Source organism: Herpailurus yagouaroundi, unplaced genomic scaffold (assembly GCF_014898765.1).
Source record: "Herpailurus yagouaroundi ecotype Mexico unplaced genomic scaffold, PumYag 160, whole genome shotgun sequence".
NCBI classification, from domain to species: Eukaryota; Metazoa; Chordata; class Mammalia; order Carnivora; family Felidae; genus Herpailurus; species Herpailurus yagouaroundi.
The window spans coordinates 50351578-50374088 of NW_024412401.1; the positions used below are offsets into that span (position 1 = coordinate 50351578).

The 22511-nt window shown below is 50.5% G+C and overlaps 3 protein-coding genes across 4 annotated transcripts in view; all 3 read left to right on the plus strand.

Moving 5' to 3' along the window:
* LOC121035051 (neutrophil gelatinase-associated lipocalin-like) overlaps window positions 1-4769 on the plus strand; it is a 96528-nt gene extending 91759 nt beyond the window's left edge. Inside the window, exon 7 of the mRNA XM_040482481.1 lies at window positions 4734-4769. The gene's annotated coding sequence lies outside the window, so the exon portion shown is untranslated. The remainder of the gene's footprint in view (window positions 1-4733) is intronic.
* On the plus strand, window positions 1005-4930 carry LOC121035046 (neutrophil gelatinase-associated lipocalin-like). The gene is made up of 7 exons (XM_040482472.1): window positions 1005-1223; window positions 1724-1860; window positions 3260-3339; window positions 3483-3602; window positions 3822-3923; window positions 4581-4611; window positions 4785-4930. Exons 1-6 carry the CDS (start codon window positions 1086-1088, stop codon window positions 4598-4600), a joined length of 597 nt encoding a protein of 198 aa, XP_040338406.1. The 5' UTR covers window positions 1005-1085; the 3' UTR covers window positions 4601-4611; window positions 4785-4930.
* An 8289-nt stretch (window positions 4931-13219) lies between these two features.
* LOC121035045 (neutrophil gelatinase-associated lipocalin-like) lies at window positions 13220-17146 on the plus strand. Of its 2 annotated transcripts, none has more exons than XM_040482471.1 (7): window positions 13220-13414; window positions 13935-14071; window positions 15441-15520; window positions 15663-15782; window positions 16003-16104; window positions 16798-16828; window positions 16951-17146. In XM_040482471.1, the coding sequence occupies exons 1-6, from the start codon at window positions 13277-13279 to the stop codon at window positions 16815-16817; spliced, it is 597 nt and encodes a 198-aa protein (XP_040338405.1). In that variant the 5' UTR covers window positions 13220-13276; the 3' UTR covers window positions 16818-16828; window positions 16951-17146. The 2 variants fall into 2 exon arrangements, with proteins under 2 accessions (XP_040338405.1, XP_040338404.1); XM_040482470.1 differs by having other exon boundaries at window positions 17004-17146.
* Window positions 17147-22511: the final 5365 nt, after the last annotated feature.

A 22511-nucleotide genomic window follows, 5' to 3' on the forward strand; every position in this document is an offset into this window, starting at 1 on the left:
GGAGTTCCTGGAGAAATGGGATACTCCATATTTTCTTAAAGAATTGTCAATAGGTAATAATGAAATTTAATGCCATGTGCCATTTCCTTCTTGCCTTTGTTGCCCATATCACTGGGAGGGGGGGTGGTGACAATAGGGCTCCTGGAAACTATAAGTTTCTGGAGATTAGGCTTTTGATAAGATTCCCTTTTTCTCCTAATTTACTAGGACATAGGTACACTGATGGAGACTCACATCCTGCCAGATTGTGATCTCCATCAGTTAACCATTTGTATTCTTTCCTTTCCTTTGTTCTTGGGCAGCCAGGGGTGCCTGAGGAATATTACACATATCCCACCTGGGGCTCAGGGAGCATGCTAGCATGTGCTCTGCCCTCAGCCTGCCTTGTGCTCCCTCATCAGGAACACTCTCCAGTCCACCTTTGGAGATGGGGGAGGGGAAGGGTGTCTCACCCTGTGCCAGGGCCTGGTTGGGTCCCTGCGGGGGACAGTGTCTGGGCTCCAAGAGCAGCACAGGGTACACTCTGTCCTTCCCTGCCGGGAACCTCCTCTTTCACCTCCCCTCCTTTCCTTGTCCCTTTGGAGAACCACAAAGCAGCAGGGGCTCTGTTGATATGAGGCATTCTCCCTTTCATCAGATACAGAAAAGGGGTACCACCCGTTACCCCACCCTGCACTTGGCCCCAACTGAGAGGCTTCTGGAGGTCAGAGATGGCAGCCAGTCCAGATCAGAGACCCTTGTCCTCACACAGTACTAAACAGGGAGAAGAGAGTGTGGAGGGAGTCAGTGTCCTTGCCAGAGATGTGGAGATATGGGGAATGCATCCTCCAGCCTCCTGGACCTTCCTGCCCCTCATCTTGCATAATCCTGACCTGGGGGAAGGGCAGAAAGCTTGCCATGATCTTCAGCATGAGTTGCTGACAATTGCCTCACCCTTCCTGGATTTGGCAAAGGATAAGTCATTCCACCCTGGGGTGAGCCATTGGCCACAGAGACCATAAATAGCATCCCCCCAGAAGCCTCCTCACTCACCTCTTCTTTCAGCTGATATCCGGAGTGGTGCCATCTTCCTTGGCCCTGAAGTCATGGCCTTAGGTCTCCTGTGGCTGGGCCTTGTCCTGCTGGGGGACTTGCAGACCCAGGCCCAAGATTCCACCCCAAACCTGATCCCAGCCCCGCCTCTGCGCAGGGTCCCTCTGCAGCCTGACTTCCAGGATGAGCAGGTAAGGGGCCCAAGGGGCAGCTGCAGGCAGGCCCTGAGAAGAGTGTGAACAGAGGGGAGGAGAGGCAGGATGGGCTCAGGCTTTAGCTCAGTCTACCCTCGGGTCCCCTGATGGAAGGCACACCCCATGACCCCATCCCCACCCAACCTTGCTGACAAGATGGTCAGCTGAGCACAACTATGTTGGGCCACACTCTCTTCCATAATCCCCGCAGCCCATGCAAGATGGGATCATCTTCAGGGCCTCTACATGATGAAGAAACTGAGGCTAAGGGATGCCAGCACCCTGTCCCTGACACACTAAGGGCTCCCCCCTGGCCAGATGGCTCCAGCTCCAGCTAGCTTCTTCAGCCCAGCCTGTGTGGCCAGTCTGGGTCCCAGCAGCCCAGTTAGAGGGGCTTCTGGTTGAGGCCTAGGCTGCCTAGAGGTGCCTGCAGGGATGGAGCAGGAGGGCCCCCTGGGGCTGCTCCTGGCTCTGCCTATCATCAGCCCCCATTGTAGTTCCAGGGGAAATGGTACGTCTTGGGACTGGCAGGGAGTGAATTTAATAAAGAAAAACACAGCCAGTTTAAGATTTACTCCACCACTTACAAGCTAAATGAAGACAACAGCTACAATGCCACCTCTACCCTGGCCTGGTGAGTACCACCACCTCCTACAGGAACATGGGGGGCCTATAGGGCTGCTGTGGGAGTCCAAGAGGCAGACTGATGACATAGCCGAGCAGCAACCAAAGCTGAAAGATGATCATTCATCCTACCGCTGGGTACTGGATCCCTGTATTTATATCTTCTCTCATTCACTAGATCAACATTTCATGGTCACTTCAGCACAGACACATGACAGTTCTGCGGATAGACACAGACTGTCATCAGGAAACAAGACAAAGAAAGAATAGGTGTCCTAGAATGTGAGGAGGGTCACTGGATCCAGCCTAGAATCCTACCTAGGGCTTTGTCAAGAGCTTCCAGGGAGGTGGTCTGTGGGATGGGCCTTGAGGAACCAACCTGCATCAGAAGGAGACCTGGGACCTTCGTGGCAGGACTGCTGGACTGAGTCAGAGAGAGCCACTTCAAGAAACAGCAAGCCATTTGCATGGCTGCCCTGAGCAGGAGCTGATGAGTGGTCTGGAGAGGGGGGTGACCACAGTGGCAGGGGTCTCAGGTACTGGTGAGGAGCGGGTGTGGCTGCAGCAGGAAGAGGAATGATGGTGTGCAGCCCAGGAGGCTGATCAGTCATAGGTGGAAGATGACCAGAGCAGGGGCAGATTAGGACCTAGAGAGGGGAGTCAAGGATTATGCAGCACCCCTGGGTTTCTGGCTCTGGCACTTGGGGATGGGGCTAGCGCATCGGTCATGGAAGGAAAAGAAGAAAGGCAAGTGTGGGGAGATTGGCTCTGGGGCGCCAGGGGACCAGATGGGATGCAGGTGAGAGGTCAGGTTTGGTCCAACAACTAAGGGAGTGTTGGCATCCAGCAGACTGGAGTCTCAATGGTGATTCCCCCAGGAGAGTTTAAAGCAGGAGCCCACAAGATAAGAATAGGGGACAGGGGAGCCTAGGTGGCTCAGTTGTTTAAGGGTATGACATTGTCTCAGGTCATGATCATGGTTTGTGGGTCTGAGCCCCACGTTGGACTCTGTGCTGACAGCTCAGAGCCTGGAACCTGCTCTGGATTCTGTTTCCCCCCTCTCTCTGCCCTTCCCTGCTCATGCACGTACACTCTCTCTCAAAAACTAATGAAAATCTAAAAAAAAAAAAAAAAAAAAAAAAAAGAAGAAGAATAGGGGACAAATGCCTTGGTTGGCAGGGACAGTATGGTGGGAAGGCTACCAAGGGGAAACAGCTCCGAAGAAGGAAGGACAGGAGGTGTGGAGGGAGAGTCTGAGCAGGTCAGGTGGGTAAGAGCACAGTAGTCAAGGACAGGCAGGGATGGGTCAGTGGGGAACAGCCAGGCATATCTCTGGGGTGGGGTGCAAGCCTACTGCTGTGTGAGGGTGGGCTATCACCTTCTCACCCACCCATATTTTGCTTCCACAGGAACCAGACCTGTGACCACTGGCTCAGAACTTTCATCCCAACTTTGTGGCGAGGCCAATTCACCCTGGGCAACATTGAGCGTGAGTCCTGAATGGGGTGGGTCCTCAGGGGCATGAACCTCCCTGTCACCCCACACAGAAACAATCCTGTGGAGATGGGAGAAGAATCAATAGCTCCCTCTGCCCAGTTAGGGCTGACTGAGATCTCACCATCCACCATACAGGATACACTGGAATCCAGAGGTACATTTTACGAGTGGCAGCCACAGACTACGTCCAGTTTGCCATGGTGTTCTTCAAGAAGATTTACAAACACCAAGAGTACTTCAAGATCACCCTTTATGGTGAGTCTTGCCCCTCCTGGAACCAGGATCTTGGTCATGTTGGAGGAGAAGAAGCCCGTGACACCCAGCCCCCAATGTGCCCTTCACCCCAGATCTGGGAGGCAGGAGAGGGGTCTTTCCACAGAACCCCTCAGGAGGAAGGGGTCTGAGGCATCGTTCATGGGTTCCACAATATTTATGGAGCTTTCACCAGCCATTCACCAGCCATCCTGGCCACAGGGAGGACCAAGATGCTGACCCCTGAGCTGAAGGAAAACTTCATCACCTTCGCCAAATCGTTGGGCCTCAGAGATCACCACATAATCTTCGCTATCCCCATTGGTAATCACCAGGTGGAGAGAGGAGAGGGCCGTATGGGAACTGTCCAGGCCTGATGTTGCCTCACTATGGAAGGGGGGAGAGGAGGGATGCAGACCCCTGCCATGGTCACTGGAGTCTCAGGATCCACTTTGGTTTCAGGAAGACGCTGCCACAATCAGGGTTCTGGGCCCCTAGTGTTCCTCCCTCACCCTAGCTCGGGCCTGCCCACATGAGAATTGCAGGCATGGGGCAAAGCTTCCTCAGTCTCCTTGCCTGGCCACCTCCCCCTTTGCCTTGGGACTGGCTCACCACTGACCTAGGAGGTGCCCTTGTCTTCAGGCTGCCTGGCCTGGGCAGGTGCCTCCCAAGGCCTGAAGGTCTGTCAGGACTCAGCAGGTAAACAGGCAGAAGGCTTGGTGCCCAAGCAGGAACTTGACTGGGCCTCACCTTCCTCCTTTGAAGAACGGGTGTCACCCAGGTCTGCTTGTCCTCAGGCCTCTCCCCCAGTCCCTGCTCCATCATCCAGCCTTCTGCTGTACCATCCACAAAGGGAACCCCCAGAGCTTCTGTGGCTGGACTAGGCTGAGGCCCAGGGTAGCCCAGGGGCAGTGCAGGGGTCCTGGAGGTCGGGGATCCCACACACACCCCTGCCCATGCTGACCACTCTGTCCCACACAGATGAGTGCATGGATGAGTGAGCAAGTGTGTGGTAAGTATGGTTGGAGTGGGGGCTGATGGGAGCCAGGGTGCATCTGGGAGGGGGTCCCAGGTCTGCCTTTGTCCAACCTTCCCAGCACTGCTGTCCTCTTTATTGCCCTGACTCCCTCTCTGGTGCCCTCTGGCTCTCTCCACCACATCCTCTTCACGTTGACCTCTGCCCAGGGCAGCGCCCAGCTGTCACCACCAACCTGGACACCACTGAGAGAGCCAGGAGACCCTTCTCAATGCACAGCCCACCAGCTGCTCCCCAGGCTGACCTGCTCATGAACCCCCTCCCTTCTTGCTAAATAAACACATGTCCCCTGGTCCTCAGTCTGTGCTCCTTGACCTCTGGGCTCTCTGAGAGGGAAAAAATCAAAGGGCAGGCTCCTACTAGGAAGGAAATTGTGGTCCCCAGCAAGGGATGGAGGCCACAGAAGCAGTCTCCAGCTCTGACTGAATACTTCTAGCTCCCAACTCCAGGACCAGCCCCAGACCAGCAGCTGCCCTCACTTGCCCCTGCCTCCTAGCATACTGAGGGGACACATCTCACACTCACATCCAGCCATCTGCAGCAAGCCCAATGGCAAAAGCCCAGCCAGGGCCAGGCAGCTGGAGAGGGTTGGGGGGTCAAGGTGCTGTCACCCCCACTTCACCAGTGATGAAGTTTTAGGGCTATGGTGCAGGGTCTGGAGCCAAGGACAGAGAAAGAATTCTTAAAGATGTTTTGGTGCAAAAAAGTGATTTTATTAAAGTAAGGGGCAGGACCCATGGGCAGAAAGAACTGCTCTGGGGTTGTGAAGAGTGTCTGGTTATATACTCTGGCTTTGGAGGAGGTAAAGTCAAGGGAAGTTTTTGGAGATTTTCATATGATAAAGAAGATTTACAGAATACTGGAGGCCTAGCTATTGTCAAGCTGAGGTTTTTTCCCTCTAGCAAACATCAATATTAAGACAGTAGGGAGTTCCTGGTGAAATGTTCTTCTCTGCCAGCCTCAAGTATTTGTCAATAGGCTGCAGGGTATCAGGAAATTTAATGTTACCTGACATTTCCTTCTTGCCTTTCTTCCCCCAAAATACTATGAGGGGTGATGTTGGGACTCCAAGAAACTGAGTCTATAGGTTTCTGGTTGTTAGACTATTGATAAGATTGCCTGTTTCTTATAATTTACTAAGATATTTGTAAACTGATAGGGAGTCATTTCCTGCATGACTGGGATCTCTATCAGTTAACCATTTGTTTTCTTTCCTTTCCTTTGTTCTTGGGCAGCCAGGAGTGCCTGAGGAATGTCACACACATCCCACCTGGGGGGGGGGGAGGGGTAATGCTAGCTTGTACTTTGCCCTCAGCTTGCCTTATGCTCCCTCATCATATCCCCCATAAACAATTCTGACCCTTACACCTTTAAGGTAGTTGGAGGTGGAAGGTTTCATCTTTTGTAGCTTCTTCTTGCTCAGTAAGGGAATAGAGATGTCCCTACCTATGAGTCAATATTGATCAGTTGGGGAACATATAGAAGAGTTACAGAAGGCAGAGACAGTTGGGTCTAAGATGGACAATGAATATGAACCTCCTTGAGTAGAAAAGATCATTTGTTGGCTTGAAGTTATTGTAGTGATGGAGTCTTGTCACCAGGCAGAGAGACAGGGGAGAAAACAGCCAAATGTAATTAGAATAACAAGAACAGCCCAAATAAATGCCCTTTGGTAATTGATGGAAATCCTCAAGTCCAGGATTTTAACCAATCATGAAAGGAACAGGAGGAATTCTTTAAAGCACCAATTTGAGTATTCTGGTAATTTAGAAATCCAGAAATATTTGTGCGATAGTCTAGAATGTATACTGATGAAGTTTTGGGGTGTTGGTGGGGTGGTCCTGAGCCGACGGCCAAGAAAGATTTATGGAAGACGTTGTTGGTGGGAAAAAAATTGATTTTGTTAAAGCACAAGGACAGGACCAATGGGCAGGAAGACCTGCATTGGGGTTGTGATGTTTAACTGATTATATACCCTTAGGTTGGAAGGGGGTCAGGAATAGAGTAAGTCTCTAAGGTATTTTGGAAGCAAGGTTTCCAGGAATTTGAGGGGGCTCACTGTTGGTAGCAAATGCCACTTATCACCATTGAATAAAATTTCAATCATGAGACTCTTCAGATGCATATCAGGGGCCATAAGCTTGGAATATGATTGCCAGCATATATCTTGGGGCAGTTGAGAGAAGGAAGTAGACTTACAGGACACTCAAGGTTGGGATAACGTTGAGCTAAGGTTCTCTTTGCCCCTAGCAAAGTGTCATCATCGAAGCAGCTGAGATCCTAGAGGGAGGTCACTCTGCTGGTTTCAAGGACTTGTAAATGCAGTAAAGGCATATAATTTTTCACTTGTCTTACTCCCCCATCACCATGGCAAGCACTTAAACACCTTTTCTCTGTTCTTAAGCCCTCAGAAGTCTTTGAATATCACACATATTCTACTTGGGGTGGTGGTAGAGGAGGATGTGCCAGCCTGTTTTGCCCTCAGCTTGCCCCACACTTCCTCATCATATCCCCCCTGAGCAATTTTGTCCCTTAAATATTTAAGGTTGTTGAAGGTAGAAGGTCTCATTTTTTGTAGCTTCTTCCTGCTGAGTGGGGGCATAGAGTCATCCATACCTATGGGTCAGTATTGGCCTGTCAGAGAACAAAAATGGTAATTAAGGTGAGTAGAAAGGATCATCTCTTGGCTTGAAGTTATTGTAGTGATGGAGTCTTGGTACCAGGCAGAGAGACATGGGAGAAAACAGCAAAACATAAGTAGAATAACTAGAAAGCTTAGCTCAAGTAAAAAGTCCTTTGGTAGCTAACAAAAATCCTCCAGCCCAAGAGTTCAACCAATCACTAAAGGAAAAAGAGGGGTTATTTAATGCGACAGTTTGAGTATTCATGTTAGTTAAAAATCCAGAAATATTTTTGAAGTACTCCAGAATTTATACACACCGTTTTGTTCTTATGAGAATATAAGTTCCACCTTGTGCAGCACTTAAAACATCTAACACCATTCTGTGTGTTTTGTAGAAGTGTTTTATCCATTTGTGTTATTTTAGTGTTTAGTAATATAATGTTATTTTGAGAGTCATTTAAGGCCTTAACTGTGTAACAGGTGGTGTATTAGTTTTGTTTAGTAAGCCAGCAGGTAATTAATAAGAGATACTTTTATAGAAACAAGAAAAATGCAGGTTAATGCTTACAGCAGATTACAAACTCAGTGTCTCCCAGTGCTGCCAGCACGAATTTTACATGTTAGGTTTGAATGCTTATGGGAGCAGGCAGTAGAAATCAGATTGATCTTTCTGCTTTGTAACTCAAATGTCTGTGGTGATCCTTGTGAAAGGCCCATTGTAAGAAGGAACTGTTAGTAGAAATTGAGAAAGGAAGATGAAAAAGAAAGGTACAACCATCCTAAGAGAAGTTTGAGATTTTCCACAGGTTCACAGGAATAAAAAGGCACATTAGTTTGCTCATTGATTTCCCCTGTAGAGGGTACAGGTTTTATTTTAGATATAAGAGCACATGAAGTGTGCCCCTCTAAATTTTTTTGCAGTAGAAGTACATGATATGACCCAGTAGGGGCTCTTTCATTTTGGAGTTAAATCCCCTGTTGTATTGGACTTTAAATCTTTAAATAAACCAGGTGTTTGGGGTTTATATGGTTTGGGTTTCTAGTAACTGTCAGATCAGGTTTAAGAAGGATATGTTTTGCATATTCATTTAGAGATTTGGGAATTGCACATACATTTGAACAGTTCCAGCATTTACCCAAACAATATCACCTAAGGTTTATGACGATTTAAAAGGGTCTTCACTTAACATACCGAATAAAAAGTCCTCCTTGATCAAAAAGACTTTCTTTACAATTGAAATCCTGGGTCATTTGTTAAACCTTAGAAAGTGATAGAGCACATCTGAAATGGGATTCCGATCATTATAAATCTTAACGCTTTAAAGTATTTATTTAACCAAGATGGCAATAAGAGATTCCAAAAGCAAATATGTAGGGTTATATTGTTGTTAGCAAAACCTAGGTCCTTTAACAGTGAGAAGTTTTAACTAAGTGGTCAAAGACCTGATAAAGACATAACCTAAAGCTGTCGTCTTCCCAGAAGTCAAAAGAGGGGCGCCTGGGTGGCGCAGTCGGTTAAGCGTCCGACTTCAGCCAGGTCACGATCTCGCGGTCCGTGAGTTCGAGCCCCGCGTCGGGCTCTGGGCTGATGGCTCAGAGCCTGGAGCCTGTTTCCGATTCTGTGTCTCCCTCTCTCTCTGCCCCTCGCCCGTTCATGCTCTGTCTCTCTCTGTCCCAAAAATAAATAAACGTTGAAAAAAAATTTAAAAACAAAGGGACTTTAGGCAGCTGCCTAAAGGGAATATTTGCCTAAAGGGAATATTTTTTTAAGTCCCTGCCCAAGGTAGACTAACCACAGTTGGCTCCAAATATAGTCATTAACTCAGGAAATGAGTGAGGGAGAGCCTCCCACATCTATTAGGAGGAGGAACAGAGAGAAAGAGTCAGCATGCCCTTTGTCAGGGATGGTCTGTGTTTCTTCTAGCACCTGAGTTCCATCAGGAGGCCTGTTAGGACATCCACTATGCCAGGAGGGAGTTTACTAGCCACACACATTTGGGAAAATACATTCTATAAGAGGCCTTTTGGTTCAGGTCCTTAAATCTGTGAAGGCCTAGACCTCAGGTACCTCCGTCCATTGACCCTGTTTTCTGCAGAAGAAATCTAACTGCTAGATTCTACTAAGGTCATGCAATGTTATGGGACATCAGTCCTTTCCTAAATTTTGCAACCCAAATTGTTTCCAGTGGGTTGAAAAGGCATCCCAAGGGAGAGTTTGGGGACTGATGAGAAGCTCCCATCCTCTTTCTAGAGAGAGAAAAGCAGAGACGGTCCATTACCACGAAAATCACCCCCACCTCCCAGATGGCATCCCACGTGCAGGATATATCAGAGGTTCCTGAGGTGTCAAAGTGACCCGAGGCATACCTTGAACAAAATTGCTATGATCACCAACCAGCCCCTAAGGGCCTCTGTAGGAGGGATACTGGCATCCCTCCCCACTTTCCCATTGCATCCTAGGCTACAAATAGGTGTCAGCAGATGGACCTTGCTGAGAAGGCTGAAGAAACCACCATTTTTAACTCATGGAAAACACTGGAAAAGTATTACAAAGGGGAATTGCCCAATTTTGTACTTTAAGTAGTAGTTAATAAGGAACATTGACTGAAAACAGTGACGGCAGAAACCCATCATGATCTAATCTACATGCCAACACATACAGTCTTTCAGCCAACTTCCTAGGAAATGGTCCCCAGTTGTGTTTAAATTCAATCAGTTACTAGTTCTATGGGTTTCCAGGGGAGGGCCTACAGCCAGAAGTGGCTAGATCAGGGATGTAGATGGGATCACTTTAGACCGATGAAGAGGAAACCTCACACAGGAGTCTTAAGATTTGCATCTGTGCTAGTCACTTAGGTGGCTGTCCCGTGTCCAACACAGACAACTATGTATAAGAACAGGAATAAAGAGAGGGCACAAGACTCTGGGTCTTTTTTACCATTCTGGCCTGGGTACTCACTTCCAGCCAAAAGGCAGGCTTTCTCCTTCCCATAGAGTAACCACGAGCTAGAGGATTACAGACTGAGCAATGGACAGGAAAGTGTTGCAATAAGATCATACTCCTTGAAATTCCTAAAATGAGAGTAAAGGAAGAAAAGAGAAAGTACTCACCAAGTTTGCACCAAAGCTCAGGGACCAGATTAAAGGACTCAGACCCCCACACTGGCGCCAAAAGATGAGGTTTTAGAGTGGGGTGGGTGGCGGGTTCCAGAGCAACAGACAAGAAAGAATTACTGAAGACAACTTTGGTGCCAAAAAAAAAAAAAAAAAAAAAAAAAAAAAAAGTGATTTCATTAAAGCACGGGGACAGGACCCATGTGCAAAAAGAGCTGCACTGAGGTTATGAAGAGTGACTGGTTATATACTATGAAATTGGGGGAAGTAATGATGAACTGGAGAGAGGCCTCCAGAAGGACATTGACATGTTAATGAGGACTCCTAAAATACTTGAGGCCTTGCTATTGTCAAACCTAGGTTGTTTTACCTCTAGTAAAGCATTAACATTAGGAATGGTAGGGGTTCCTGGAGAAATGTTGTGCTCTGTATTTGCCTCAAGTATTTGTCACTGGGCTGCAGAGTACCAGAAACTTAATTTTACCTGCCATTTCCTTCTTGCCTTTCTTCCCCACATCACCATGGAGGTTAGGGTCTTAATAGGGGCTCCAGGAAATTGAGTCTATGGGCTTCTGGAGGTTAGACTATTGATAAATTGCCTTTTTCTTCTAACTTACTAAGATATTTGTAAACTGATGGAGACTCATGTGCTGTATGACTATGATCTCTATCAGTTAACCATTTGTTTTCTTTCCTTTCCTTTGTTCTTGGGCAGCCAGAGGAATGTCACACATATCCCACCATGGCAGAGAGGTTTCTAGCTTATATATAGCCCTCAGCTTGCCTGATGATCCCTCTTCACCCAGAGTCGCTTCACTCAGAGCCCACCACCCAAGGGCCAGGCTAAGGGAGCTGGTTCCCCAGAAGCAGGTGGAAGAGCCCATGAGGTCTCTGCGAGTCTCATCTGAGGCCAGGGAGAACCTAAGGTCAGCCTCAGATCAGGCATTTGACAGCTCTGACTCTCGTGGTGACATCTAGGAGACACTGCCCGGGGGCTGGGACTCATCAGGCCTCCCATGGACAGCTAATCCCCCATGCGGAAACTGCTTCCCTCCAGGACGAAGCTGGGATCAGCCATGGCAGGAACACTTTTGGGGGGTCCAGGCCTAGCCCCTGGGCTCCACAGTTGAAGACTATGGCCAAAGATGGCAGATGGTATCAGTGGTTTCCCAAAAATGAGGCTGAGTCCTAGCACTCACTGTGACCCAAGGTACCTGGTGTCCAGAGTGGCAGGGTAGAGACCCCCCCCCCTTGGGCCCCAGCCACCATCACTTTTCACACATGCAGATGCATGTCTCCCATTGTCCCCCACCAGGATAGATCTGGGACTATAGCCTCAGATATCTGCTCTGTCAAGCTGACTCATTTGTGGCTGCCATGCCCAGCTTGGGGTTTCTGTCTACTGGGCCCACAGGAGGGGCCAAGTCCTTAGGGTCAGCTGAGGTCTGGATCCACCCTACCAATGGGGCATGGATGAGGGGAGGGACTGACTTAACGTGGGAATGTTGTGTCTTTGGAATGGTGGGGCTTTGGATCTGACAGCCATAAAAGAATTCTTGAGACATCTTTGGTGCACAAAAGGTGGTTTTATTAAAGCATGGGGACAGGACTCTTGGGAGAAAGAGCTGCACTGGGATTGTGAAGAGTGACTGGTTATATACATTGGGGTTGGGGAGGTAAAGTTAACAGGAAGTTTGTAAAGAGATTTTCATATTCTCAAGAAGACTCACACATTACTGGAGGCCTAGCTATTGTCAAGCTAAGGTTGTTTTCTCCTCTAGCAAAGCATTACCATAAATACAGTAGAGAATTCCTGGAGAAATGTTATACTCCATATTTGCCTCAAGTACTTATCAATGGGTTGCAGTTCATAATGAAATTTAATGCCATCTGCCATTTCCTTCTTGCCTTTGTTCCCCATATCACAAGGGAGGTGGGAGGGTGATGTTGGGTGTCCAGGAAACTGAGTATGGGTTTCTGAGGATTAGGCTATTGATAAGATTCCCTTTTTCTCCTAATTTACTGGGACATAGGTAAACTGATGGAGACTCACATCCTGCAGGACTGTGATGTCTATCACTTAATCATTTGTTTTCTTTCCTTTCCTTTGTTCTCAGGTAGTCAGGAGTACCTGAGGAATGTCACACATATCCCCTGGAGGGAGGGGCATGCTAGCATGTGCTTTGCCCTCCACTTGCCTTATCCTCCCTCATCACAAACATTGCCCAGTAGACCTTCGGTGGTAGGGGGAGGGGAAGGGTTTTTCACCCTTGTCAAGGCCTGGTGTGGGTCCCTGGGAGGGCCAGGATCTGGGCTTCATGAAGAGCATAGGGTACACTCTGTCCTTCCCTACGAAGAATGTCAACTTTCAGCTGCACCCCTTTCCCTGTCCTTTTGGAAGACCACAAAGCAGCATGGGCTCTGTTGGCACAAGGCATTCTCGGCTTTCATCAGGTACAACAAGGGGACCCCACCACATGTAGCCCACCCTGCACTTGGGCCCCAGCTGAGAGGCTCCTGGAGGTCAGAGATGACAACTGGTCCATATCAGAGACCCATGACCACACACAGTGCTAACCAGGGGGAAGAGAGTGTGGAGGGAATCAGTGTCCTTGCCAGAGATGTGGAGACATGGGGAATGCATCCTCCAGCCTCATGGACCTTCCTGCCCTTCATCTTGCATAATCTTGACCTGAGGGAAAGGGCAGAGACTTTGCCATGATCCTCAGCACGAGCTGCTGGCAATTGCCTCACCCTTCGGGATTTGGCAAAGGATAAGTCGCTCCACCCTGGGGTGAGCCATTGGCCACAGAGACCATAAATAGCATCCCCCAGAAGCCTCCTCACTCATCTCCTCTTTCAGGGAATATCTGGAGTGGTGCCAGCTTCCTCAGCCCTGAAGTCATGGCCCTAGGTATCCTGTGGCTGGGCCTTGTCCTGCTGGGGGCCCTGCAGACCCAGGCCCAGGATTCCACCCCAAACCTGATCCCAGCCCCACCTCTGCACAGGATCCCTCTGCAGCCTGACTTCCAGAATGAGAAGGTAAGGAGCCTGGAGTGGCAGCTGCAGGGAGGTCCCAGGAAGAGTGTGAACAGAGGGGAGGAGAGGCAGGATGGGCTCAGGCTTTAGCTCAGTCTGCCCTCGGGTGCTCTGATGAAAGGCACACCCCATGTTCCCATTCACACCCAACCTTGCTGATAAGAGGGTCAGCTGAGCAGACTCCCCTGGTCCACACTCTCTTCCATAATCCCCCCAGTCCATGCCAGGTGGGAACGTCTTCAGGCCCTCTACATGATGAGGAAACTGAGGCTCAGGGAAGCAAGCTGTCCACTTGCCAAGGGTCACCTTCTCCCTGACACACTCAGTGCTCCTGCCTGGCCTGATGAGCTCCAGCTCCTGCCAGGTTCATCAGCCCAGCCTGTGTGGCCAGTCTGGGTGCCTGCAACCCAGTTAGAGGGGCTTCTGGTTCTGGGCCAGGCTACCTAGAGGTGCCTGCAGGGATGGAGCAAGAGGGCCCCCTAGGGCTGCTCCTGGTTCTGTCTATCATCAGCTCCCATTGTAGTTCCAGGGAAAATGGTACATCATAGGATTGGCAGGGAATGAAATTAATAAAGAAAAACACAGCCAGTTTAAGATGTACACCACCACCTACGAGCTGAAAGAAGACAACAGCTACAATGTCACCTCTACCGTGGTCTGGTGAGAGCTACCAGCAACTAGGAAGCATGGGGGGCCTAGAGGGCTGTGGTGGGGGTCCAAGACACAGACTGATGATATAGCTGAGGGGTGACCAAAACTGAAAGATGATCATTCATCCTACCACTGGGTACTGGATGTCTGCATTTAACTTTCTCTCATTCACTGGATCAACATTTTGTGGTCACTTCAGCACAGACAGAAGACAATCCTGGGGATGGACACAGACAGACATCAGGACACAAGATAAAGAGAACAGGGGTGACCTAGAATGGGAGGAGGGTCACTAGATCCACGTAGGATGTTCTCAAGGGCTTCCAGGGAGGTGGACTGTGGGCTGGGCTTTGAGGAACCAACCTGTGTCAGAAGGAGGCCTGGGACCTTCGTGGCAGGACTGCTGGACTGAGACAGAAATAGCCACCTCTTAAAGAAACAGCAAGCCATTGTATGGCTGCCCTGAGCAGGAGCTGATGAGCGGTCTGGAGAGGGGTGGTGACCACAGTGGTGGGGGCCTCAGGTACTGGTGAGGAGTGGGTGTGGCTGCAGCAGGAAGAGGAATGGTGGTGTGCAGCCCAGGAGGCTGATCAGTCATAGGTGGGAGATGACCAGAGCAGGGGCAGATTAGGACCTAGAGAGGGGAGGCAAGGCTTACCCAGCTCCTCTGGGTTTCTGGATTTGGCACTTGGATATGGGGCTAGAGCATCTGTCATTGAAGAATCCGAAGAAGGGCAGGTGTTGGGAGATCGGCTCTGGAGTGCCAGGGGACCAGATGTTGGCCCAACAGCTAAAGGAGTCTTTGGCATCCAGCAGACTGTAGCCTCGGTGGTGATTCCCCTGGCAAGGTTACAGCGAGAAGCTGCAAGATAGGAATAGGGGACAGGGGCGCCTGGGTTGCTCAGTTGGTTGGGCATCTGACTTTGCATTGAGTCATGATCTTGCAGTTTTTGAGTTAGAACCCCGGTCGGGCTCTGTGCTGAATGCTCAGAGCCTGGAGACTCCTTTGTATTCTGTGTCTTCCTGTCTCTCTGCCCCTCCCCTGGTAGTGCTCTGTCTCTCTCTTTCTCTCTCAAAAATTAATGAACATCTTAAAAAGGTAAAAAAAAAAAAAAAAAAGAATAGGGACAAATGCCTCAGGTTGGGGGTTGAGTATGGAGGGAAGGCCACCAAGGGGAAACAGCACCGAAGAAGGAGGGAGAGTAGGTGCTGGGGGAGAGTCTAAGCAGGTCAGGAGTCTCAGGGCAGAATAGGCAGGGACAGAGAGGGTGGGCTTAGTTGGGAAGAGCCAGGGCCATATGTATGGTGGGTTGTGTGCCTCCTGCTATGGCATGTGTGGGCTGTCACTCTCTTATCCACCCATCTCTTGCTTCCACAGGAAAAAGGCCTGTGACTACTGGATCAGAACTTTTGTCCCATGTTCTCGTCCAGGCCAATTCACCCTGGGAAACATCGAGCGTGAGTCCTGAGTTGGGTGGGTCTCTGGGGCACGGACCTCCCTGCCCCTCCACACAGACGCCATCCTGTGGAGGCCGGGAAGGAAGCAATAGCTCCCTCTGCCTGGCTAGAGCAGGCTGATCACTCACCATCCACCATACAGGTTACATTGGAACCAAGAACTACACTGTCCGAGTGGTGGCCACAGACTACAACCAGTTTGCCATGGTGTTCTTTGAGAAAGTTTACAAAAACCAGGAGTTCTTCAAGATCACCCTCTATGGTGGGTCTTAACCCTTCTGGGACCTTGCTCTTGGCCATGCTGGGGGAGAAGAGGCCCATCGCACACAGCTCCCAAGTTGCCCTTCACTCCAAGCCCAGGGAGGTGGGAGAGTGGTCTTTCCACAGAACCCCTCAGGGGGAAGGGGTCTGAGGTGTCTTTCATATATTCTACAATATTTATGGAGCTTTCACCAGACACTCACCAGACATCTTGGCCACAGGGAGGACCAAGGAGCTGCGTCCTGTGCTGAAGGAAATCTTCATCAACTTTGTCAAAACCCTAGGCCTCACTGATGAGCACATCATCTTCCCTATCCCCAACGGTAATCACCAGCTGGGGAAAGGAGAAGAACATATGGGGACTGTCCAGGTCTGATGTTTCCTCACTAGTAAAGTGGGGAGGGGAGTGACCCAGGCCCCTGTTGCAGTCACTGGAGTCCCAGGAGCCACTTTGGGCTCAGGGAGACCCTGCCACATCCAGGGTTCTGGGCCCCAAGTGTTCCTCCCTCACACAAGCTTGCGCCTGCCCACATGAGAATTGCAGCACCGGGGCCATGTGTCCTCGGTCTCCTTGCTTGGTCACCTCCCCCTCCACCCAGGCATATTTGTCCTGGGTCACCTCACCTTTGTCCTGGGGCTGACTTACCACTGACTTGGGAGGCACCCTTGTCTTCAGGCAGCCTGGCCTGGGCAGGTACCTCCTCAAGGCTGAGGGTCTGTCAGGACTCAGAAGGTAAACAGGCAGAAGGCTTGGTGCCCAATCAGAACTGTGGCTGGGCCTCACCTGCCTCCTTTGGAGAACAGGTGTCACTCAGGTGTGCTTGTCCTCAGGCCTCTCCCCAAGTCCCTGCCCCATCATCTAGCCCTCTGCTGTACCATCCACAAAGGGAACTCCAGAGCTTCTGTGGCTGGTCCAGCCTGGGGCCCAAGGCAGCCGAGGGGCAGTGTAGGGGCCCTGGAGGTCAGGGATAGCACACATATACCCCTGCCCATGTTGACTATTCTGTCCCCCATAGATCAGTGCATGGATAAGTGAGCAAGCGTGCGGTAAGTATGGCTGGAGTGGGGGCTGGTGGGAGCCAGGGTGCATCTGGGAGGGGGTCCCAAGTCTGCCTTTGCCCCACCTGCCCAGCACTGCTGCCCTCTCTATTCCCTTGACTCCCTCTCAGGTGCCCTCTGGCTCTCTCCAGCCCATCCCCCTCACACCAGCCTCTGCCCACAGCACCGCCTAGATGTCCCCAACAGCCTGGACAGCACTGAGAGAGCCAGGGGACCCTCCTCACTGCACAACCAACCAGCTGCTCCCAAGACTGCCCTACTAATGGAACCCCTCCTTGTTCGCTAAATAAACACATATCCCATGGTGCCAGTCTGTGCTTCTTGACCTCTGGGCCCTCTGAGAGGTTAAAGAACATAGGGCAGGCTCCTATTAGCATCTCTCCCAGGAATTGTGGTCCCCAGCAAGGGATGGGGGCCACAGAAGCAGAGTCTAACTCCGACTGAACACTTCTAGCTCCCAACTCCAGGCCCAGCCTCAAACCAACAGCTGCCTTCACTTGCCCCTGCCTCTAGCACACTGATGGAGCACATCTCATCCCCATGTTCAGCCACCTGCAGCAGGTCAATGGCAGAGGCCCAGCGAGGGCCAGGTGTGAGGTTATGTCACCCCACTTCACCAGAAATGAAGTTTTGGGGGTAATGGGGGGCATCCTGAGCCAAGGGCCAAGAAAGTATTCTTGAAGACAACTTTGGTGCAAAAAATAGGATTTTTTAAAGCACAGGGACAGGATCCATGGGTAGAAAGAGCTGCACTGGGGTTATGAAGAGTGACTGCTTATATACTCTGGCGTTGGTAGAGGTAAAGTCAAGGGAAGTTTTCTAAGAGATTTTCATATGCTAAAGAAGATTTACAGAATACTGGGCACCTAGCTACTGTCCAGCTAAGGTACTTTTTCCCCTAGCAAAGCATTAGCATTAAGACAGTAAGGAGTTCCTTGAGAAATGTTCTTCTCTGCCAGCCTCAAGTATCTGTCAATGGGCTGCAGGGTATCAGGAAATTAACATTACCTGCCATTTCCTTCCTGCCTTTCTTCCCCATATTACTATGAGGGGTGATGTGGGGGCTCCAGGAAACTGAGTCTATAGGTTTCTAGAGATTAGGCTATTGATAAGATTGCCTTTTTCTCCTAATTTACTAAGATATTTGTAAACTGATGGAAACTCATGTCCTGCATGACTGGGATCTCTACCAGTTAACCATTTGTTTTCTTTCCTTTCCTTTGTTCTTGGGCAGCCAGGAGTGCCTGAGGAATATCACACACATCCCACCTGGGGTGGAGAGGGGTAATGCTAGCTTGTACTTTGCCCTCAGCTTGTCTTATGCTCCCTCATCCTATCCCCCATAAACAGTTTTGATCGTTACATCTTTAAGGTAGTTGGAAGTGGAAGGTTTCATCTTCTGTAGCTTCTTCTTGCTCAGTAAGGGAATAGAGATGTCCCTACCTATGAGTCAATATTGATCAGTTGGGGAACATATAAAAGAGTTACAGAAGGCAGAGGCAGCTGCATCCAAGGTGGACAATGAGTATGAACCTCCTTGAGTAGAAAGGATCATCTGTAGGGGCGCCTGGGTGGCTCAGTCAGTTAAGCATCCAAATTCAGTTTAGGTCATGATCTTGTTATGCCCAGAATTCGTGATCCCCAAAGACCACTAGGGAGCTGAGTCCGATGCAAAAGCAAAAGAGCCTTTATTCGAGCTAGCTCGAGCTCAATCCCCTACCTGCACCGACCCAGCGGTGAGATACCGGAGAGAGAGCAAGTTTCAAAGGGACAAAGGTTTTATTGGGGCCTAGGGGCAGTTGGTGAGGTAATGGCTGTGGCCTCAGCTGATTGGCTGGGGAAGGGTCTGAGTCCTGTTAGGCAGGTGAGGGGGGGGGTTACTCAAGGGGAGGAGGTGTGGTCAAGGTGAAGGACACAGAACAAGATGGAGTTGGCCGGTGTAGGCCTGCCCTTTCATTCCCCCCTGTCATGTAGCTTACGGACCCAATCATGGGACCAGCTGCATTTATGGTGACAAGGGGAACAGAATTTGGAGGTTTACGCAAAGTTCTGGGAACCAAGTGTCCCTGGGGTGGCTCTGGGAGGTCTGATTAAGTATTGTCCCTGAGCTGGTGTCTATGATCTGCCAGGTGATGTTTTGGGGGGCGTGGGGACTCCTGGCAGCATGAGCAATGGCAAGCAGAGTTAACAGAGTTACCAATATTAGGTGGGTCGAATGCGCTGTAGCTTGAGCTTGAGCGGGTTGTGTTGGTCCCGACTGACGGCCCATCGCGTGACGAAGTCCTTCCGGATCGAGGAGGGGTCCGCTGGCCGAACTTGAGTGTGATGGACCCAGGTCGCGATGCCGTCTACTTTGAGAGTGGTGGGGGTTGTCAGCACCACGATGTAGGGTCCCTTCCAGTGTGGCTCGAGGGTCTCTCGGTGGTGCCTCTTGACGTAGACCCAGTCTCCCGGCCTGTACTGATGAGGTGTCGGGGTCGGGCCAGCCTCGTAGATGGCATGGAGGCACGGCCAAATGTCCTCGTGCGCCCTCTGGAGCCTTCTCAAGGAAAGAAAAAGTTCTTGATCTTTAAACTCAGCAAGAAGTTCAGCTCGAAGGTTGGGAATAACAGGGGGTGGTCTGCCAAACATGATCTCGTAGGGAGTAAAACCCAGAGTGTAAGGAGTGTTTCTAACCCGGTAAAGGGCATACGGTAGGAGAGTCACCCAGTCCCTGCCAATCTCCATGGTTAATTTGGTAAGGGTCTCTTTTAGGGTTCTATTCATTCTTTCTACCTGTCCTGAGCTCTGGGGCCTATAAGCACAATGTAATTTCCAGTGTGCCCCCACCGCCTTGGCTACTGCCTGTGTTACCTGCAAGATAAAAGCTGGTCCATTGTCTGATCCTACCATGGCAGGAAAACCATACCTGGGTAAGATGTCTTCTAGTAGCTTCTTAGCCACCGTCTGAGCCATTTCATGCTTGGTTGGGTATGCCTCCAGCCAGCTAGAGAAGGTGTCTGTAAATACTAAAAGATATTTATAACCATACTTTCCTGGTTTGACTTCAGTGAAGTCGACTTCCCATTGGGCTCCCGGTCTGGTGCCTCTGAGCCTGGTTCCTTTTTTTATTTGATGTGGCTCTCGCGTTGGTGAGTTGGCAGGTCTTGCAGACAGATACAACTTGCTCTATTTTGGTGTCCTGTTGGTGAATCTTGATTCTGGCATGTCGGATTAAGTCTTTTAATTTTCAGGCCCCCATGTGAGTAGACCGATGCATGTGCTCTAATATTGAGACTCCGAGCCGGTCTGGCAGCACGAGCTCCTTGTTAGGGGTATACCACTCCTGGGCCATGGGGAGTTTCTTGGTCCACTGTAACTCCTCCTGGGAGTATTTGGGCTGGTCTGGTAAAACTGGGTCTCCCAAGTCCGGTAGTTGTTAAGCCGTTTTCTAGCTTCCAGCATCAGCGCCTTGGTGAGGGCTATGAGCTCTGCTCGCTGGGCTGATGTTCCAGAGGGTAGAGCCTCCTCCCATACGGTGTCCGTTTCGGTGACCACCGCTGCACCCGCATACCTGTGTCCATCTCGCACAAAGCTGCTGCCATCAGTGAACCAAGTGGCATCGGGGAGGGGCCAGTTGGTCAGGTCTGTCCGGAATCCATGTGCTTGTTCCAGGATTCCCGGACAGTCATGTAGTGGAGCACCTAGCTCAGAGTTGGGCAGCAGGGTTGCAGGATTGAGGGCTGCACTGGGGTGGAACCGCACTCGTGGAGGGTTGAGTAGGAGGCTCTGGTAATGAGTCATATGTTTGTTACTCATCCATATATCAGGAGGCTGTTTCAGGACCCCTTCGATGGCGTGTGGGGTCGTGATCCAGATCTCCTGTCCTAGGGTCAGTTTGTCTGCGTCCTTGACTAGGAGTGCTGTCGCCGCAATAATTCTTAGGCATGGTGGCCAGCCGGCAGCCACTGGGTCTAGCTTCTTGGACAGGTAAGCCACCGGGCAGTTCCAGGGGCCTAAGGCTTGAGTTAGAACCCCTTTTGCTATTCCCTTGTGTTCATCTACAAAGAGGTGGAAGGGCTTCGTAATGTCTGGTAGGCCCAGGGCTGGGGCACTTAGGAGGGCCTTTTTTAACTGATTAAAGGCAGTTTCTTCTTTTTCAGCCCACTTAAATGTTTTCCCCTCTTTGGTAGCTTCACATAGGGGCCTGGCGATCTCAGCAAAACCTGGAACCCGGTTTTGATCCTAAGAATTCCCTTACTTCTCTTCGGGAGGTGGGAGTAGGGATCTTTAGGACAGTTTCTTTTCTGGCATCTGATAACCGCCGCTGTCCGCCCTCCAGGATATATCCCAGGTAACTTATCCTCTCCCTGCATATCTGAGCCTTCTTCGCGGATGCCCAGTACCCTAAGTCCCCCAGGGTAGCCAGCAGGTCCTGGGTCCCTCGCTCACAGTCTTTGGCCATGCTGGCAGCAATCAGGATGTAGAAGGGTGAGGCCAGGGTGCTCCCTTCTGTGCTCACCCAGGTCCTCGTGTAGTGCCTCGTGGAAGATGGTGGGCGAATTTTTGAATCCCTGAGGTAGCCGTGTCCAGGTGAGTTGTCCACTGTAGCCCTCCTCCGGATTATGCCACTCGAAGGCGAACAAGGGTTGGCTCTGGGGTGCCAGCGGCAGACTGAAGAAGGCGTCCTTTAAATCTAGTACAGTATACCAGACCCTGGAGGGCGCCAAGGAGCTCAAGAGAGTATATGGGTTGGGAACAGTTGGGTGTATGTCCGAAACCCTCTTATTTACTTCCCGGAGGTCTTGTACCAGTCGGTAGTCATTTGTGTGAGGCTTTTTGACCGGCAGTAGGGGGGTGTTCCAGGGAGACTGGCAAGGAACTAGTACCCCTAGGCTTCATAGTCTCCGGATGTGTGGCTGGATCCCCTTCTGGGCCTCCTGAGACATGGGGTATTGTTTGATCCTTACTGGACTCTCTCCTGGCTTGAGCTCTACCAGGACCAGGGTCCTGTGAGCGGCTAGTCCTATCCCCCCCGTGTCTGCCCAAACTGAGGGGGATTCTTGGAGCCATCTGTCTATATTATCCTCTCTCAGGAGCACCTCCTGGTGGAGGTGGTATTCATCCTCCAGTTTCATGGTCAGGACCTGGATGGGGTGGCCCTTGCCATCAGTGACCTGAAGCCCCCCTTGTCTGAAAGTTATCTGAGCTCCAATCTTGGTCAGTAAGTCCTGTCCTAACAGCGGGTAGGGTCATTCTAGTATTACCATAAAGGAGTGGGATACCCGGCCCGTCCCCAAATCTACTGTTTTTCGGGTAGTCCATGAATACTGGCTCATACCAGTTGCCCCTTGTACCCAGGACTTCTTGCTGGCTAGTTTTCCTTGTGGGGTGCAGAGGACCGAATGTTGTGCTCTGGTGTCGACAAGGAAGTCAACAGGGGTCCCCTCCACTTTAAGAGTTACCCTGGGTTCGGGGAGAGGGTCCGAACCCCAACTCCCCTAATCACTTAGTTCATCTAGCTCTAGGACTTTTACTCGATCAGTCTTGCTTCCTTTCCCGCCGGCCCTTTTCAGACAATCTCAGGCCCAATGCCCTATCTCCTTGTAGTATGCGCACTGATCCTTCTGCAGCCTCTGCTTCCCCACCCCCCACCCCCTTTGGCAGTTCCTTTACCTTTTCTTGCATCGTC

Bases quoted from the DNA above. Each gene is read 5' to 3' on its own strand.
- LOC121035045 (XM_040482471.1), top strand. From the start codon at position 13,277: ATGGCCCTAGGTATCCTGTGGCTGGGCCTTGTCCTGCTGGGGGCCCTG. The intron at 14,072-15,440 runs GTGAGAGCTACC...TTGCTTCCACAG, and splicing joins GTCACCTCTACCGTGGTCTG to GAAAAAGGCCTGTGACTACT. The intron at 15,521-15,662 runs GTGAGTCCTGAG...TCCACCATACAG, and splicing joins CACCCTGGGAAACATCGAGC to GTTACATTGGAACCAAGAAC.
- LOC121035046 (XM_040482472.1), top strand. From the start codon at position 1,086: ATGGCCTTAGGTCTCCTGTGGCTGGGCCTTGTCCTGCTGGGGGACTTG. The intron at 1,224-1,723 runs GTAAGGGGCCCA...CCCCCATTGTAG, and splicing joins CTGACTTCCAGGATGAGCAG to TTCCAGGGGAAATGGTACGT. The intron at 3,924-4,580 runs GTAATCACCAGG...TGTCCCACACAG, and splicing joins AATCTTCGCTATCCCCATTG to ATGAGTGCATGGATGAGTGA.